The following is a 19756-nucleotide window of genomic DNA, read 5'->3' on the forward strand; positions in this document are numbered from 1 at the left end:
TCTGGAGGCGAACGCGAATGAGCCCTCTTTATTAAAATGTGTTTCCTGTACCATTATTATATCAGCTCCCGATTGTCTGAACTCCCTCAGCGCCAGATGCCTTTTTTTGTTAGAATTCAGTCCATGGACATTTAAGGATAGTATCTTTGCCATCTATCTACATGTGGGTGGGTGTGTGTGAGCTTACTTACCGAGGATGCACCAGGGTCTGTGGTCAAAAGCCAGGAGCCGGCACTCTCCGGGAGGGGACCAGGACACTGCACTGTCACCTTTGTGTACATCTGAGGACGACTTAGAGGGAGAGAGAGAGAAGAAAGGTGAGGGAGAGAGGGGTGAGAGAATAAAACCAAGTGGTAACATGTTGCATACATTATCTTTAGTGCTTTTCTGGCCAACAGGCCTTGACAATCACAGATTCCCAGATGCCTCCCCCCCGCCAACCCAGAAGGACCAGCCAGGAGAAGGCACCAGGGAGCCCGCCGCTAGTATAGCTGTACAATCAAACTTTATGATTCGCTAAGCTATGAATCAAAAAAAAAAAGAACAGGGGGGGTGAGGGGCGATCAAATGAGTATCCACGTTCTCAAAGCTCGATCTAGGTGAGCCCTTGTAGTTAATCTTTCTATGGTGTAGGGGCAATTCAGGAGACTATAAACTAGAAATATAGTGGGCATTGAAGTCCCGATTAGGAAGAACCAAAGTTCCAGAGTAGTAGTGTTCCATACGGAGGTGCAAGCCTTCATGGAGCGGTGGAGCTTATCCATTCTTGTGTTTGGTAGGTTTGCGTGATGCCTCAGGGTTTCTGGGCCGATTGGAGGTGGGGACCTTCTGCCAGACTGTAGGTGGTGTTGGAGGGGTGGCTACTAGGTTCCACTCTGGAAGCTGTGGGGGTTGAATGTCCAGGGTATTGCAGAATGTGCGGAGGTCCTCCGGATATCTCAGAACAGCTGTTGTGCCTTGGTGCTTTGCAGTGAGGGTGAAGGGGAAGCCCCACCGATAAGGGATTGTCTTGGTCTGTAGTAGTTGCAGTAACGGTTGAAGGAGTCTGCGTTTTTGCAGAGTGATCCAAGAAAGATCAGGGTATAGTTGTAGCTGAGTCCCGTCAAAAATAATTTTGCGTGCCAGGCGTGCTTGTTTCATGATTCCCTCCTTGAGGGGGTAGGAGGTGATTCTACAGATAACATCCCTTGGCTTAGATGCTGCTCCTTTAGGACGTAGGGCTCGGTGTGCCCTGTCCATCTCTATATGTTTTGTGGGGGGTTCACCGAGGAGGTTGTTGAAGATGGTTTGTAGAATGGTTTGTAAGTCCTCGCTACCCTCCGATTCTGGGATACCTCTCACGCGAATGTTGTTGCGGCGCCCCCTGTTGTCCAAGTCCTCCACGTGTCTCTGCATATCTCTGAGGAGTGATCTGTGTTCCGCTCCTTGAAGTTGTGATCTGTGAACTGCTAATTTTGTTTCCTGGATCTCTTCCTCCGCCATCTCCACTCTGTCTGCCAGGTGCTTAAGGCCTGTTTGGAGAACTTGAATTTCTGTGCGGCATGTGGATTTCACATCTTCTATTAGTTGTCTGAAGTCCTCCTTAGTTGGCATGGCCTGGAGATATGTATGCCATTGAGGTGGCATGTGTGAGGGTTGCATCGGTCCAAATTGCTGGCACGGTGGGGATGGGGCTGGGGGCGGAGAGCGTGGGCTGAGTGAGCCTGCCTCAGACGGCACAGGGGGTCCAGACACCGAGGGTTCCCACTGCTCCGACCACGGCAGGGCCTGTGTCAGCTGGGCGGGGCCTCATGTGGTGGTTGTCTGATGTTGTACAGGGGGGGGTGCTGGCTTTCTGTGCATATGAGGAATTGAAGGCTTGTTGCTGCCTAGAGACACTGGGGTCTCTGGATCTAGAGAGTCTCTGTGCTTTTGGTGGGGGAGATGATATAGGCACGGCCCAGGGACTTTCACTGTCATCCTCCAGGTCCTGGTGTTTCTGCACAGGGGGGTAGGCTGGGGCAGGTAATGGTGGGTAGTCCTGGGAGAGGATTGAGGATGCTGGGGAGAGCGGAGCCGTTCCCTGTATGTAAGGGTCTGAGGCCGCTCTGAGAAGGCGCGGAAATGCAGCTGAGCACTGTGTGTAGTGCTGTGAGGCGGCCTGCGTCATGGCGGGCAGCGGCCCGCGTGTCTGCATAGACTGGGGATCGGGAGGGGTTGGTGGACTCACCGCTCCCTCGTGATGTGTTGGGATCCCTGGGGCTGTCTCCTTCAGCGGGGAGCCAGATGGGTGGTGTTGCTGGGTGGTGTGAGGCGGTATGGGCTGCGGGGAGCTCCGTCGACCGCGCGCCTGAGTGTCCGGCGCCATCTTGTCTCCCCCGCTCTGAGACATGTCCGTCTGGAGGAAGAAGGTGCGGAGGTCTGCGGATGCTCCTGGAGGGGGTTGCGATGTGCCCCTTTGTTTGGAGGATCGGGTGGTCCTCGATTTGCCCATGTGGGTGTTGTGGCTCGTCCCCTAATGTGCCTTCAATGCTGTGGGCTGATGGAGCTGTGAGCTTAGGCGTCCATTAAGGTCGGCTTCCGGTCACGCCCCCTCAATATAGTGTGTTTTAGTGCATTAAAATTTAAAAAAAGTGTGTTTTTTCCCAAAAAAATGCGTTTGAAAAATCACTGCGCAAATACTGTGTGAAAAAAAAAATAAACGCCCACCATTTTAATCTGTAGGGCATTTTCTTTAAAAAATATATAAAGTTTGGGGGTTCAAAGTAATTTTCTTGCAGAAAAAAAATAATTTTTTCATGTAAACAAAAAGTGTCAGAAAGGGCTTTGTCTTCAAGTGGTTAGAATAGTGAGTAATGTGTGACATAAGCTTCTAAATGTTGTGCATAAAATGCCAGGACAGTTCAAAACCCCCCAAAATGACCTAATTTTGGAAAGTAGACACCCCAAGCTATTTGCTGAGAGGCATGTCGAGTCCATGGAATATTTTATATTGTGACACAAGTTGCGGGAAAAAGACAATGTTTTTTTTTTTTTGCACAAAGTTGTCACTAAATGATATATTGCTCAAACATGCCATGGGAATATGTGAAATTACAACCCAAAATACATTCTGTTGCTTCTCCTGAGTACAGGGATACCACATGTGTGAGACTTTTTGGGAGCCTAGCCGCGTACGGGACCCCAAAAACCAAGCACCGCCTTCAGGCTTTCTAAGGGCGTAAATTTTTGATTTCACTCTTCACTGCCTATCACAGTTTCGGAGGCCATGGAATGCCCAGGTGGCACGAAACCCCCCCCCCCCCAAATGACCCTATTTTGGAAAGTAGACACCCCAAGCTATTTGCTGAGAGGTATAGTGAGTATTTTGCAAACCTCACTTTTTGTCACAAAGTTTTGAAAATTGAAAAAAGAAAAAAACATTTTTTTTTCTTGTCTTTCTTCATTTTCAAAAACAAATGAGAGCTGCAAAATACTCACCATGCCTCTTGTGTCAAAATATAAAATATTCCAAGGACTCACCATGCCTCTCAGCAAATAGCTTGGGGTGTCTACTTTCCAAAATGTGGTCATTTGGGGGGGGGGTTTTGTGCCATCTGGGCATTTTATGGCCTTCAAAACTGTGATAGGTAGTGAGGAGTGAAATCAAAAATTTACGCCCTTAGAAATCCTGAAGGCAGTGATTGGTTTTCGGGGCCCCGTACGCGGCTAGGCTCCCAAAAAGTCCCACACATGTGGTATCCCCGTACTCAGGGGAAGCACCTGAATGTATTTTATGGTGCAATTCTACATATGCCCATGGCCTGTGTGAGCAATATATCATTTAGTGACAACTTTTTGTAAATTTTTTTTTTTTTGTCATTATTCAATCACTTGGGACAAAAAAAATTAATATTCAATTGGCTCAACATGCCTCTCAGCAATTTCCTTGGAGTGTCTACTTTCCAAAATGGGGTCATTTGGGGGGGGTGGGGTTGTACTGCCCTGCCATTTTAGCACCTCAAGGAATGACATAGGCAGTCATAAACTAAAAGCTGTGTAAATTCCAGAAAATGTACCCTAGTTTGTAGACGCTATAATTTTTGCGCAAACCAATTAATATACACTTATTGACATTTTTTTTATCAAAGACATGTGGCTGAATACATTTTGGCCTAAATGTATGACTAAAATTGAGTTTATTGGATTTTTTTTATAACAAAATGTAGAAAATATCATTTTTTTTCAAAATTTTCGATTTTTTCCATTTATAGCGCAAAAAATAAAACCGCAGAGGTGATCAAATACCATCAAAAGAAATCTCTATCTGTGGGAAGAAAAGGACATAAACTTCGTTTGGGTACAGCATTGCATGACCGCGCAATTAGCAGTTAAAGCGACGCAGTGCCAAATTGTAAAAAGTGCTCTGGTCAGGAAGGGGGTAAATCCTTCCAGGGCTGAAGTGGTTAATGGTTTCAAAAAAGTTACATTACTGGAATGCCGGGATTGCTAACTGTCACATTTGCTTGAGCCCTCAAACAAATGGTCAAACCATAGATACACTTGTTTGTTCACCTTTAACCTCCTTCCTTCCTGCCACTGTACATAAACGGCCGGGTGGGCCTTTCGTCGTTCTGAGTACAGGAACACTGCAGTGGCACAATCCTGTAATGGCTGTGATCACAGGACACAGCCAAGGCGGGATCAGGATATGGGCCCTCTGATTGGCCCTCCCGATCATGTGACGGCCATGTCCACTCACAGCACAGCTGGGAAATCAGTTAACCCATGCAGTGCCCCACTTCAAGGTAAAAAAAAAAATCTGCTTTAAACAATACAATAAAACATGTTTCCAGTAAAAAGGGAAAACGTTTCTTTTCTTTCTTTTTTTTTTTTTTTTATGTTGCAAAGCTACATATATTACTAACAGTATAAAAGGGATACAAAACAGAAGTACTGTACAAAACATCAGCCCATGAACATTTGTTCACATGTAACCAATACCAAAGGAAGACAAGGGGAACAAAAAATAAAACCAAGAAAATAGATCTATAGAGAAGATAGTGCCCTTAAAATAATATACTTTCATATTTTAGTCTGCTGTCCCCTCAAAATAACTCAACACACAGCCATTAATGTCTAAACTGCTGGCAACAAAAGTGAGTACACCCCTAAGTAAAAATGTCCAAATTGGGCACAATTAGCCATTTTCTCAACACACAGCCATTAATGTCTAAACCGCAACAAAAGTGAATACAAGTGAGTACAACAAAAGTGAGTACACCCCTAAGTGAAAATGTTCAAATTTACAGAGAATTTTCAGAAAATATGAATGATAACACAAAAACTTTTCTTTCACTCATGGTTAGTGTTTGGCTAAAGCCATTAATTATCAATCGTGTTTACTCTTTTTAGATCGTAATCACAACAGAAACTTCCCAAATGACCCTGATCAAAAGTTTACATACCCCAGTTCTTAATACCGTGTATTGCCCCCTTCAACATCAATGGCAGCTTGAAGTCTTTTGTGGTATTTGTGGATGAGGCTCTTTATCTTCTCAGATGGTAAAGCTGCCTATTCCTCTTGGCAAAAAGCCTCCAGTTCCTGTAAATTCTTGGGCTGTCTTGCATGAGATCTCCCCAGAGTGGCTTAATGATATTGAGGTCAGGAGACTGAGATGGCCACACACACTTGGCCTTGTGTTTTTGATCATTGTCTTGTTGGAATGTCCAAGTACGTCCCATGCACAGCTTCCTGGCTGATGAATGCAAATGTTCCTCCAGTATTTTTTGATAACATACTGCATTCATCTTGCCATCAATTTTGACCAAATTTCCTGTGCCTTTGCAGCTCACACATCCCTAAAACATCAGCGATCCACCTCCGTGTTTCCCAGTAGGAATGGTGTACCTTTCATCATAGGCCTTCTTGATTCCTCTCCAAATGTAGTGTTTATGGTTGTGGACAAAAAGCTAAATTTTGGTTTCATCACTCCAAATGACTTTGTGCCAGAAGGTTTGAGGCTTGTCTCTGTGCTGTCTAGCGTATTGTAAGCGAGATACTGTTGGCATTTGCGGCTTAAATTTTAGTTGGTCTACCTGACCGTGGTTTGGTTTCAACAGAACCCCTCATTTTCCACTTCTTGATTGGAGTTTGAACACTGCTGATTGGCATTCTCAATTCCTTGGATATCTTTGTATATCCCTTTCCTGTTTTATACAGTTCAATTTTTTTTTACTGATGGATACCAATAGTGTTGTATAGAGCATTTGCAAGATAAAGCGCTCAGCATCGTGTGCTTCATCTTGCACATGTGCAGTATCACAAACATTTTCGAATTGGTTTCAGGACAAAATTATGTAAGTATGAAGAAAAAGTCACAAGGATATAGTTAAGTATGACTGTTTATTTCCCCCGTAATCAGGTATAGCGGTTTGTAGAGCAAGGTAACACCATATTGATGCCCTCATCCTTATACTGTATGTAAGGCTGAATGCACACTGGACCTTTTAGCCCTTGTGCATGAGATGCCAGAATTTTGGTGCAAGTGGAAGGCACAGGCTCACCATTAGGGATGAGCTTCGAGTTCGAGTCGAACACATGTTCGACTCGAACATTGGCTGTTCGCAAGTTCGCCAAACAGCGAACAATTTGGGGTGTTCGCGGCAAACACCCTTTAAAAGTCCATGGGAGAAATCAAAAGTGCTAATTTTAAAGGCTTATATGCAAGTTATTGTCATAAAAAGTGTTTGGGGACCTGGGTCCTGCCCCAGGGGACATGGATCAATGCAAAAAAAAGATTTAAAAAAGGCCGTTTTTTCAGGAGCAGTGATTTTAATAATGCTTAAAGTCAAACAATAAAAGTGTAATATCCCTTTAAATTTTGTAGCTGGGGGGTGTCTATAGTATGCCTGTAAAGGGGCGCATGTTTCCCAGAAGAAGAAGATGAAGGAAGATAGAAGAAAGAAGAAAGAAGAAGCATTTAAATAAAGGAATTGTCAAAAACTGTCTCTTGTAATTTTTAACATTTTTGACAGTTTTGTAGTGAAATGGTAGGGGTACTTTTGTACCCCCTTACCATTTCACACGGGGGGGGGGCCGGGATCTGGGGGTCCCCTTGTTAAAGGGGGCTTCCAGATTCCTATAAGCCCCCCGCCCGCAGACCCCCACAACCACCGGCCAGGGTTGTGGGGATGAGGCCCTTGTCCTCATCAACATGGGGACAAGGTGTTTTGGGGGGCTACCCCAAAGCACCCTCCCAATGTTGAGGGCATGTGGCCTGGTATGGTTCAGGAGGGGGGGGGGCGCTCTCTCGTCCCCCCCTCTTTTCCTGCGGCCTGCCAGGTTGCGTTCTCGGATAAGGGTCTGGTATGGATTTTTGGGGGGACCCCACGCCGTTTTTTTTTTTTTTGGCGCGGGGTTCCCCTTAAAATCCATACCAGACCTGAAGGGCCTGGTATGGAATTTAGGGGGACCCCCACGTCATTTTTTTTTTTTAATTTTGGCCGGGGTTCCCCTTAATATCCATACCAGACCCGAAGGGCCTGGTATGGAATTTAGGGGGACTCCCACGTCATTTTTTTTTTTAAATTTTGGTTCGGGGTTCCCCTGTGGGGAATTCCCATGCCGTTTTTATCAATGAACTTCTATGTGTATTGTCGGATCGGCAATGCAATAGCCGCGAGTAGTTTTAAATGGCTTTTTTCCTTTCAAATGTCATTTTGCTGTCAGACTGTTCTAAACACGGGAAACATGCGCCCCTTTACAGGCATACTATAGACACCCCCCAGCTATGAAATTTAAAGGGATATTACACTTTTATTGTTTGACTTTAAGCATTATTAAAATCACTGCTCCTGAAAAAACGGCCGTTTTTAAAACTTTTTTTTGCATTGATCCATGTCCCCTGGGGCAGGACCCAGGTCCCCAAACACTTTTTATGACAATAACTTGCATATAAGCCTTTAAAATTAGCACTTTTGATTATTCATGTTCGTGTCCCATAGACTTTAACGGTGTTCGCGTGTTCGAACAAACTTTTTTCCTGTTCGCATGTTCTGGTGCGAACCGAACAGGGGGGTGTTTGGCTCATCCCTACTGACCATCCAGCTCTACTGACAGCAGCCTGTAAAACTCTATGAGAGATGCTGCAGCTGAAAGGTGCACGGAGTGATATTAATGTTGAGAGAAGTATGCAAGCATAGTTTTATATTTTGCCTTCAGAATGGTGAGGCTGTGTCTTATACTTGCACCAAAATGCTGGGATCTCCTGCACCAGGGACTAAACACCCAGTGTACATAAGGCCTAAAGCCTAGTACACACTGCACGAATGTAGGGTGGCATTGGCCGGTTCAATAGAAACCGGCCAACAATCGGCCCGTGTGTATGGTAGCGGTTCTGAAAGAAGCTAGCTGTTCAGCCAGCTTCTGTCGAATGATCATGACCAAAAGAGGTCTGCCAACCGCCTTCCAATCGCTGCTCTCAGTTAATGACTGAGAACACTGACCAAAGTGTTCTGGTGCGGGGGCCATCCCCCTGTCAGAACACAATAGCACAGCAGGGGAGATCGCTGTACTAACTTGGGATTGTTAGTACAGCGGCGCGGTTCCAACCTGAGCTCTAGTAGTGCGTACAAGGCTCTAAAGCAGGGCTCCGATTGTTCGCACCCTATCCCCCCCGCCTCCGCTGCCACATTTGGCACAGTTTATTTGGGGGGGGGGGCAGGTACCTGGTTTTGACAGGTACCTGCTACCACTTCCTGGTAAGATCTCTGCATGGCTATCGATGTCATTACCGGCCCCTCATACTTCTCCCTGCTTCCTTCTGGGACACACAGAGGTCCCAGAAGATGGCGGAACCATTCAGAAAGCGCAGTGCGACTTGCGAATGCGCAGTAGGAAACAGCCTTCACTTCTTTTTGCTCTTACTACAGATGCCGGCACCTGCACCTGAAGCCAATTGACGAATTGGCTAGGGGTACCGACACTGCGGGATCCCTGGGCAGGTAAGTGTCCTTATATTAAAAGTCAGCAGCTAGAGTATTTGTAGCTGCTGAGTTTTAATTTTTTTTTTTTTTTTTTTTTAGAGACTGGACCTCCTCTTAAGGTCTATCTCTTTTACCTACATGGGAGGCTTGATACATTTTGCAACCTAAAAGACCAAGCTTTCTGCAGCACAGTGAGGATAGTGTCATATCCTAGGGATAATTGGATTTCACAGAATTGTCTGACATGATATGACTATACACACAGTGACAGTCCAATTCTTATAAATACAGGGGAGGGCATTGGTGGAGCATTGTTGTGGAAAGACCTCTATCAAGTGGCTGAAGAGATTGGATTTAGTCCTCCTCGACTAGTCACCTCCAGGTGCCTCACCATTAACCAGGAGCTAAGAGATATTGTTGGTAAGTTGACTGGAATATTGTTATATGTACATACATAGGATTTATTTCATCAAAGTGTTTTAAGGCAGAGCTATCTCAGACAAAAAAATCCTGTGGGATGAATTATATTGTCCCAAGAAGCATGCTGATAGGAGTAGAAAGCAGAGTGATGGATAAGCTCATCACTGTGCTGCTTCTCAATTCACTGTCCAGTCACAAGTTGGAGCAGATCCAGAATGACCTGGTCTCAGAGAAGGTGGGTTGAGTAATGCTAGCCATGAGATTAGGGACATCTAATGGCAGAAAGAAAGTACTGTGGGGGAAATCGTTGAAATGAAGATGAATATTGCAGCGAAACCTTCTTTTGTTTTTTAATAAGCTATTTTTAGCTTATTTTTCCTTGGAGGAACACATGGGTGATTTGTCTAGCCAATTATCATAATATTCCGGTCTTTGCAAGAAAGAGTTAACAGTGGACTATGCAGCCTGGAGTCAGTCCATTAGCTTGGAAAAGGATGGGGGGGGGGAGGAGCAGAGGAGTACTTGCTATCCTAGGCTACAGGGCTTTGTGTTTCTATATATGTACACAGTGTAGGGAGACACTACCCTAGTCCCTTCGTGAAAGGGTGGCTTCATAGGGTGCCGCCAGAGAGACAGCAGCCACCCTGAAACAGGAAACCTGGGGCAGCAATCATGGCACTAGCTTAAACTAGAACATAGGCAAGGATTAAAGGCCGAAGAAGACACATAATATCACTTGTAATCAGTTGTAGCTTTATACATTTTGAACCATTAGCATCTACTTTGTGTAAGTGTCTTCACATTTTGCTATAATCAAGTCATAGAGTAACATAAATTAACTACTGCATAAAATACCTGATTTCATGGTGGATCATAATAATATTTCACAATTATCATGTACACTACTATTTGTTTCAGGTGACTATAAGTTTGTCTCTGGTACCTACCGTCTCTTCAAACTGCCAAAGGAAATTGTGAAGGAGCAGAACCTGGTGACGTACACAGGAGGAATTACTGGCTACGAAAAGAAAATCCAGTTTGATGCAAACTACACATTCATGGTACTATAATATGGAAAAAAATAAATTTATCTGTGATATATTTATTCATAAGGTGAATGTGACCTTCACCAACCATTCGCTGTAGATAAACCTTCCCGTAAAAAAGAAAAAACAGACAGCACAAAACCAATCCTAACATACGGCAGCTGAACACTGAAGGTCAATATAAAAATCCTTAAATATAACTATCACAACAAAGCAGTGCAGCGCTTAGAAGAAATAAATGTAATGAATGTAAGGCCAAGTCCCAAAATATATCTTGATCCGAAGGAATGAATAGTCAATGAATGGCACACCCACAAGCAGAGAGGAAACTCCTTAGGTGGTGAGAAAAGGTGCTGTGATAAAATAACAATCGTGTATCCACACCAATGTGTTCCACCACCAGAAGTCTAGGCCGCTCACCTTATTGAGTAGACCTTCTGAGCTAACAGATAGGTCACTCATACAGTCCCTTCAACAGGGTAATCATAAAGATGAAAAGGCTGGCCACATATGTCGTCCACTGAAACTTGCAGTATCCAAATATCATTCACATCGGCAGGTATAAGTCATGTTAAAACAAAATAAAAGGACATAGTGCTCTCCATATAGTAAAAGTGACTAGTTTATTGAATAAAATGTTACTCACAAAGATAGCACTGGATCCCAGTGCTGGAATATAGTACATGTAGGAAAAAAAACAGGTAGGTGGCTGTACTGACATCACGTAGCCCCTCGTACGCGTATCATCCGTGGGTAAGGACTTCCTCAGCGAATCTGATTGGGGGCCCGTGCGTCAGCTCTTATATTAAATCCTGGTTTATCAACCAATTAATCTTAAAACAAACCCCGCCCTTACTACAATATGAATTGTATAATAGTACCTTATTAGTGGCTAGGATCAGAGTACTGGACGTAAAGGACCATCTGATTGGACAATGGCATGTATACACCCCCGTTACTTCCAGAACATATACTGCGGAAATGATAGCGATAATGCTATGGCTGACATGCCAGCTGATGCGGATGCTGTATATGTTCTGGAAGTAACGGGGATGTGTACATGCCATTGTCCAATCAGATGGTCTGTTATGTCCAGTACTCTGATCCTAGCCACCAATAAGGTACTATTATACAATTGGGTTCAGATTGTAGTAAGGGCAGGGTTTGTTTTAAGATTAATTGGTTGATGAACCAGGATTTAATATAAGAGCTGACGCATGGACCCCCAATCAGATTCGCTGAGGAAGTCCTTACCCAGGGACGATACACGTGCGAGGGGCTAGGTTTATTCAATAAACTAGTCACTTTTACTATATGGAGAGCACTATGTCCTTTTATTTTGTTTTAACGTGACTTATACCTGCCGATGAGGATGATATTTGGATACTGCAAGTTTCAGTGGACGACATATGTGACCAGCCTTTTCATCTTTATGATTACCCTGTTGAAGGGACTGTATGAGTGACCTATCTGTTAGCTCAGAAGGTCTACTCAATAAGGTGAGCGGCCTAGACTTCTGGTGGTGGAACACATTGGTGTGGATACACGATTATTTTATCACAGCACCTTTTCTCACCACCTAAGGAGTTTCCTCTCTGCTTGTGGGTGTGCCATTCATTGACTATTCATTCCTTCGGATCAAGATATATTTTGGGACTTGGCCTTACATTCATTACATTTATTTATTCTAAGCGCTGCACTGCTTTGTTTTGATAGATAAACCTTCCTGTTTTAAATTACAGCGATTGATTCACCTGCAGTGAATATTTATTGAATGTTACATTTCCTGAACATGTACTCTACTAAATCCCTTAGTTAGGGTGAGATGTTTAAAGTGCCAAATAAGGTACAGATTATATGATAAAATAGCACACTTGTTCTTCATTACAAATTCAAACAACTTACACAAACAACCTTCAAAAGAGGTTTGACCATTTGTTTTGCCTCTCAGCCACCCATAATTACACCAGGAAGTTCCAGCAAGCTCGAACCATATATTATAATAGAATTACAATTATACTTATGTTCTCAACATGTCTCACTTTACACTTCCTCAGGAAAATGAGCCAATCTGGATCATAACATATATGTGTGACAGAGCTGGGCCCTGCCACCGTATAGAAATAAGTAAATGGTACACAGGGTTCTCAAGGATGCAAATTGAAGGACTTCAGAAGGGCTATTATGAGAGTGGAAAATCATTTTTGGTTTTCTCCTGATTTTATAACTCCTGGACTGGGTTCTGGAATCCAGAGACTTCAAAGAGTCTCGGCAGGAATGAAGCCTCAAATGTGAAGAAATGGGAAGAGTGGACAACTCTAAAATCCTCTTGAAAACCTTATTATTAATACAGGAGTAACATAAAAAGCATGCTAACGTGTTTTCAAGAGCCACCCCGCCCCAACCCCCCCCCCCCCATGTTGAGGGCATGTGGCATGGTTCAGGAGGGGAGCGCTTGCTTGTCCCCTCCCTTTCTTGACCTGCCGGGCTGCATGTTTAGATAAGGGTCTGGCATGGATTTTGGATTTTTTTTTTTTGGGTCATACCAGACCTGAAGGATGACATTTTTTCCCTAATTTTTTTTATTTCCGGCAATTCATCGGTTGTCAAGGATGGGGCAGCCGGCTTCCCAGCCTGCCCCTTAACAACCAGCTATTCACAGTTTAAGAAAAAAAAAAGAAACACAAAACGCATAAAAACTGCGTGCAAAAACGCATCAAAAATGCGGCTTGCAAAACACGCCAGAAAAACGCATCAACTCTGCATGTGAATTTAGGGTTAATCCAGGGTGTGTTTCCTGTTGAGATCATAAGCAACAAAATGCTAGCGCTCAGGATATAGGTGTGGGTTACAGACAAAAGGGACAAAGATGTATATAAAAAGTCCAGGATTAAGGGTTAGCAAAAAGTTCAAAGGAGATGAGGTAGTTTCTAGGATGATGATGGCTCTTGGGAATAAAATAAGCACTAAGGGCACAGCTTTTCTCAGGAGTGAAGCCAACTCTGGATAGCAACATAAGCAAAAACAGAAAAGTGCCTCTGCAAAATTTAATGTACAGTAGCATGAATATTAAAACACTTACCATACATAAAGGTAAGGAATGGTGTACTCATATGGGACAAGTTCACCCAGGATCATCTCCAGCATCTCCTGTGTGAGCAGAGAACCCGCCGTGGGGACAGCGGTAACCAAGGAAGGAGGCCGGCTAATCCTGAAGGTTGAAGGTAGCTGGTTAATTTTGGCGTGATCGGCTCGGAGAGCGACGTGTGATGTCATCGGGGTATGGGGAAACTACAATGCGTTTCAGAGCATGCGTGAAGCTCATACAGAGCATGCACGCTCCTTTCTCAAGGCCTCCGTCCTGGGTTACCGCGGTTCCGGTGGCAGGTTCTCTGCTTTGCACTCAGAGGCGTTTTTCCTCATGTTTCCTGTTGAGAGCACTGCTTTTGCCTATTTTGCCTGGATGAAGTCTCAAACCCTATGTCCAGGTCTTACTGGAGACCAGCAGTCTGTCTGTGCAGGTGCACATAGCCTTTATAAACAAGGGGCTGTCTGTAGTTGAGGGCTCCAGGACAGGAGGTCCCCTTTCCAGGCCAGTGCATGGGCCAGTGCAGCAGGGAGCTGCGAGAGAGCTGTGAGAACTGAGAGAGAGAGGCATAGAATTGTACATGAGCACAAAAAAAGAAGGGATAATGGCAGGACTTTGCGTGAGACATGTCTCACGCAAAGTCCCGCCATTATCCCTTCTTTTTTTGTACTTTAAATTACTGGGATGGAGACATGTCAATGCATTTGTTGGTGTGGACAGGTCACAACTTCCTTTTTGTACATGAGCACAGTTGTACTATGTACCGGTCTGAGGGACCAGACCAAAGGCCTAGGCTTGAGCTCTGAGCAGTGGCACTGCAAAAGTAAGCCAGGAGGCTAATGTAATTTTGCCTTGTGTTTGAAGTGATGGTGGAAACCCCTGTGAGAGCAACCATTTTTTTGACTTTTATTTTCTACTTTAAAAAAAAAAGTGGGCCAACAAGCCCTAAACAATATTTCCCGGCTGGAGTGAACTCGCTGGAAAAGCACTGTACTTGAGTGAAACACCCACGAATATCACATATAATAATAGATCATCAATTGATTGCTTGCAGCATATACAAACATATATCATAATTCATTTAAAAGACTTACATAAGAAATTAAAACAAAATAACTGGTTAAATCAGCCTGATGGGATTAAAACTGCAACTACAGCATAGCCCTGTGTCGGGCCACCATGAGGAGGGAGAAAGTGCAGAGCCAATGGCCTCAAAGTTCCCAAGGTATCTACTGTATAAGTACACATGGGGCAAATCAATAAAGAACATAAAGTATTTCTGCATGCATCAACGTAAGTGTTCTGAAAATATTGACAGTAGACCACATCTACCTACAAAACTGTAAACTAGAATTTTATATTCATGTTTTGGTGAAGCTAACTATTCCTCAGGTATGATGTTGTCTCATGGATGTTGATCATGGATGATCTATTAGATATAAAGTGATTGTAAATTCAAATTCAAGTCCAGACCAAATCTTTGTTACCAATCATAGTTGCAATACCACATTTCTCCAGCAGGTGACTCCACCATTCAGGAGAAAGCTAGCTGGGTGCTGTGAATCAAACAATCTGAAGCCTTTGTCCTACAATCAAGGTTTAACCAATCCATTAGTCAGTGGGAGCATCCATACCCAAAATATTGTTCAACCATATCTACTACTATGCTAACCAGTGTTAGAACCTCTTGCATAGCTCCTCATTTTGGACACTTGTCACCTTATAAGCGTAAGGGCCGCTATATATGCGTGCCATCAACCTCCTGCCAATACACCAGCCATGCCCACTGCACATTGAGTTTACTGTTATATAAAATATACTCCTGTGTCTTTTGTACAAATATAATTAAAGTAAGACCAGCAGCACATGTAACAAATCTTCCATAAAATACATTTCTCTGCCTGATGGGTACTGTTATCTGACTGTCAAAACCTCACAGCCATCAAAAGCACTACCTCAATCATGCATCATGGCTTACACGTTTCAAGGGCATACCCTCTTCATCAGTTAGAGCACATCTTTTGAAACATGTAAGCCAGCGTACATGATTGAGGTGCTGCTTATGTTGGCTGTGGGAGTTTCACAGTCAGCTAACTGTGTCCATTGGATGGAGAAATTTTGTATTTTAAGGAAGATTTGTAACATGTGTTAACAAAAAGTGCTTATGTGTGAGTACAAGACATTTAAAGTGGTATTAAACTAAAAGCAAAAATGTTTTATATTGCAGCTTGAGCTTACCAAATCTAAGATGTGGTGGCTGCATTAGGTTTATTTTTTATGTTTTCTTTCTTCTTCACCTGGTGATCCCCCAGTAAGTCTGTAGTTTTCCAAAGGGCGCTGTTCTGCAGATGTAGCAGTTAGAGGGTTGGGACAAACCATTTAGCCACTGACAGGGATGATCACCATGATCAGCGTTTATTCATCTACTGTATATAAAACCTTTATCACAAAACAAAAAGTTGCTATAACTGGTTATATCATATTAGCTGGAGTCTGCCTTCAGTTTGTTAGTATATCTAAATGTGATAGTACATCTAACACTCCCCCCCCCCCCCAGACTGACAATGCTGCTGTTCAAAGGTGCCCCATGTGCTCCTTCATTCAGAGTGGAGGCATTGTAATACAGGAGGTGTGTTATTGGCCAAATCACCAGGTAAAAACAGAGGGGAAAAAGCCTAAAAAAAAAGAAAACTAATGCAGCCACCACATCTAATGATTATCTAATGATTGGTAAGCTGTAATACATTACATTTTTGGTTTTGGGTTTAATACTGCTTTAACAAAATAGTTTCATTGAGGATCTTACACTAAGCCAGTGCTCTCCCTGTTAATTTTACAGTCCTGTGTCTCTCGTACTTGTAATCAGTAGAATATTTATCAGAGAATGAACATTTATTCATATTGCTTTAGAAGATAGTATGCAAGCTAAACTACGTGGCATGTTCACCATTGCCAGGCGCTTGCCAGACAAGATGGTTGAACTAGAGATACTGTTGTACGAGGAGGATCTGGATTTTGTGGGAATTTCAGAGACCTGGTTCAACAGCTCTCATGATTGGCTGACAACCATTCAAGGGTATACCCTTTATCGCAGGGATAGAGAGGGTAAAAAAGGGGAGGGGTATGCCTATAAATCAAGAATAATGTACAAGTGAATGTGAGCGATGACATCACTATGGGAGCTAGGGAGGAGGTGGAATCCTTATGGGTAGAGCTCCAAAGGGATTAAGCTAAGGGGAAAATAATACTGGGAGTATGCTATAGGCCCCTTAACCTGAGGGAGGAGGGGGAGATGAACCTCCTATCACAATTTGGATTAGCAGCAAGGGTGGGAAGTGTTATCATAATGGGGATTTTAATTATCCAGACATAGACTGGGCGGAGTAAACCACGCATTCGTCTAAGGCTTGCCAGTTCCTAAATGTCTTGCAGGACATGGGTCAGATGGTAGACGCACCAACTATAAACAAAGTATTACTAGATCTACTGATTACCAACAATACAGTCCTGATCACAGATGTGGAACTATGGGGTAATTTAGGAAACAGCGATCACAAGTCAATTGGATTCAGTATAAATCACACAAATAGGAAACATAAGGGGAATACAAAGACACTGAATTTCAAAAGAGCCAACTTCTCTAAACTACTAACCTTGCTAGAATGCATAAATTGGGATAAAATCTTAGGAACAAAGAACACAGAGGAGAGATGGGTTCACTTTAAGAGCATATTAAATAAGGGCATTAACCAGTGCATCCCATTGCGTAATAAATTTAAAAGAGCGAACAAAAGTCCTGGATGGCTTAAGTCCAATGTAAAAATGCATATAAAAGAAAAGGAGAAGGCCTTCCATAAAATACAAGGTTGAGGGATCATCATCAGCATTCAGACTTTATAAAGAATGCAACAAGAAATGTAAGGGTGCAATTAGGTCGGCTAATATAGAACACGAAAGACACATAGCGGAGGAGAGCAAAAAAAAATCCCAAGAAATTCTTTAAGTATGTAAACAATAAAAAAGGGAGGACAGACCATATTGGCCCCATAAAGAACGAGGAAGGACATCTGGTTACTAAGGATAGGGAGATGGTGAAGGTATTGAATGTATTCTTCTCCTCAGTCTTCACGAGGGAATCGGGGGGCTTTAGTAACCAAAACTGCAGTGTTTATCCTCATGACACATCACAGGAAGCACCTCCATGGTTAACAGAGGACAGAATTAAAATTAGACTTGGGAAACTTAACATTAATAAATCACCGGGACCAGATAGCTTGCACCCGAGGGTACTTAGGGAATTCAGTCAAGTAATTGCCAGACCATTGTTCCTAATTTTTACTGACAGTCTACTGACTGGAATGGTACCAGCAGATTGGAGAAAAGCCAATGTAGCAAAAATATTTAAAAAGGGCCCAAAATACATCCCTGGGAATTACAGGCCAGTTAGCCTAACATCCATAATATGCAAGCTCTTGGAGAGGGTGATAAGGGACTATATACAAGATTTTAGTAATGAAAACGGTGTCATTAGCAGTAATCAGCATGGATTCATGAAGAATCGTTCTTGCCAAACCAATCTATTAACCTTCTATGAGGAGGTGAGTTACCATCTAGATAAAGGAAGACGTGGTGTATCTGGATTTTGTAAAAGCATTTGACACAGTTCCCCAGAAATGATTACTGTATAAAATAAGGTCCGTTGGCATGGACCATAGGGTGGGTACATGAATTGAAACCTGGCTACAAGGGCGAGTTCAGAGGGTGGTGATAAATGGGGAGTACTCGGAATGGTCAGGGGTGGGTAGTGGGGTCCCACAGGGTTCTGTGCTGGGACCAATCCTATTTAATTTGTTCATAAACGACCTGGAGATTGGGGTAAACAGTCCAATCCCTGTATTTGCGGACAATACTAAGCTAAGCAGGGCAATAACTTCTCTGCAGGATGTGGAAACCTTGCAAGAAGATCTGAACAAATTATAAGAATTCTCCCACTCTACAAGACTCTGGTCCAGCCGCACCTAGAGTATGCTGTCCAGCACCAGTCCTCAGGAAGGATGTACTGGAAATTGGAGCGAGTACAAAGAAGGGCACTAAAGCTAATAAAGGGTCTGGAGGATATTAGTTATGAAGAAAGGTTGCGAGCACTGAACTTATTCGCTCTGGAGAAGAGACGCTTGAGAGGGGATATGATTTCAATTTACAAATACCGCACTGGTGACCCCACAATAGGGATAAAACTTTTTCGCGGAAGGGAGTTTAACAAGACACATAGCCACTCATTAAAATGAGAAGAAAAGAGGTTTAACCTTTAAACTAAGTAGAGGGTTCTTTACTGTAAGAGCTTAAAGGATGTGGAATTCCCTTCCACAGGCGGTGGTCTCAGCGGGGAGCATCAGTAGTTTCAAAAAACCATTAGATAAGCACCTGAATGACCACAACGTACAGTAATATACAAGGGAATACTGACATATAATCACACACATAGGTTGGTCTTGATGGACTTGTGTCTTTTTTTCAACCTCACCTACTATGTAAATATATGCTTTCTCAGGAAGGACAAGCTGTTGAAGTGGATGGGGAGCTATATGGAATTCTGAAAAATTCTCGGTTTGGGAATTATTTTTCATTTCAGCCTCTCGATAGCGTGTCTGAATCTAAAAAGGTAAGGTACATTTTCACAGTTTACTTTTGATATAGATTGCTCTGCACATTTCAGACATTCTTGTAAAGAGTGTTAGCAAGTCCTGTTCCCTGACACATTTAGATGCAGAGATTTCATGGAAACCTACAAGGCTTAAAGGCCTAAAGTTTAAACTGCTTCTTGTCCAGCTACATACATTGAGTGTTTTTTTTAAATAACATAAATGTTATACTTACCTGCTCTGTGAAGTGGTTTTGCACAGAGCAGCTCCAATTCCCCCTCTCTCAGGTCCCCTGCTGGCTCCCCTGGCTCTTCCCTCCTTCTGAGTGCCCCCACAGCAAGCAGCTTGCTAGGGGGGCACCCAAGCAAGCTGGTTCCTGAGCCGTTGCTCTGTGTGTCCATTCACATATGGCGCGCAGTTTGGCTCCACCCCTGCTCTCTTCTCATTGGCTTTTATTAACAGTAGTGGGAGCCAACGACTACTGCTGCTATCTCAGCCTATGAGGAGAGAGAGACCTGGGAGAGCCGAGGCTCTCATGCACATCGCTGGATTTGGATGGGGCTCAGGTAAGTATTAGGAGGGGCTGGGGCATTGCTGAACACAGAACACATGTT

The 19756-nt window shown here is 43.4% G+C and overlaps 1 protein-coding gene across 1 annotated transcript in view; it reads left to right on the forward strand.

Annotated features, from left to right (window-relative positions):
- The window catches only part of LOC141105917 (arsenite methyltransferase-like), a 106459-nt gene that overhangs the window by 73362 nt on the left and 13341 nt on the right, over positions 1 to 19756 (forward strand). The window contains exons 8-10 of the mRNA XM_073596125.1: positions 9238 to 9366; positions 10285 to 10427; positions 19052 to 19162. Of these exons, the coding sequence (XP_073452226.1) occupies positions 9238 to 9366; positions 10285 to 10427; positions 19052 to 19162 (383 nt within the window). The remainder of the gene's footprint in view (positions 1 to 9237; positions 9367 to 10284; positions 10428 to 19051; positions 19163 to 19756) is intronic.

The sequence above is a fragment of the Aquarana catesbeiana genome, linkage group LG08, assembly GCF_042186555.1.
Source record: "Aquarana catesbeiana isolate 2022-GZ linkage group LG08, ASM4218655v1, whole genome shotgun sequence".
In the NCBI taxonomy this organism is placed as follows: Eukaryota; Metazoa; Chordata; class Amphibia; order Anura; family Ranidae; genus Aquarana; species Aquarana catesbeiana.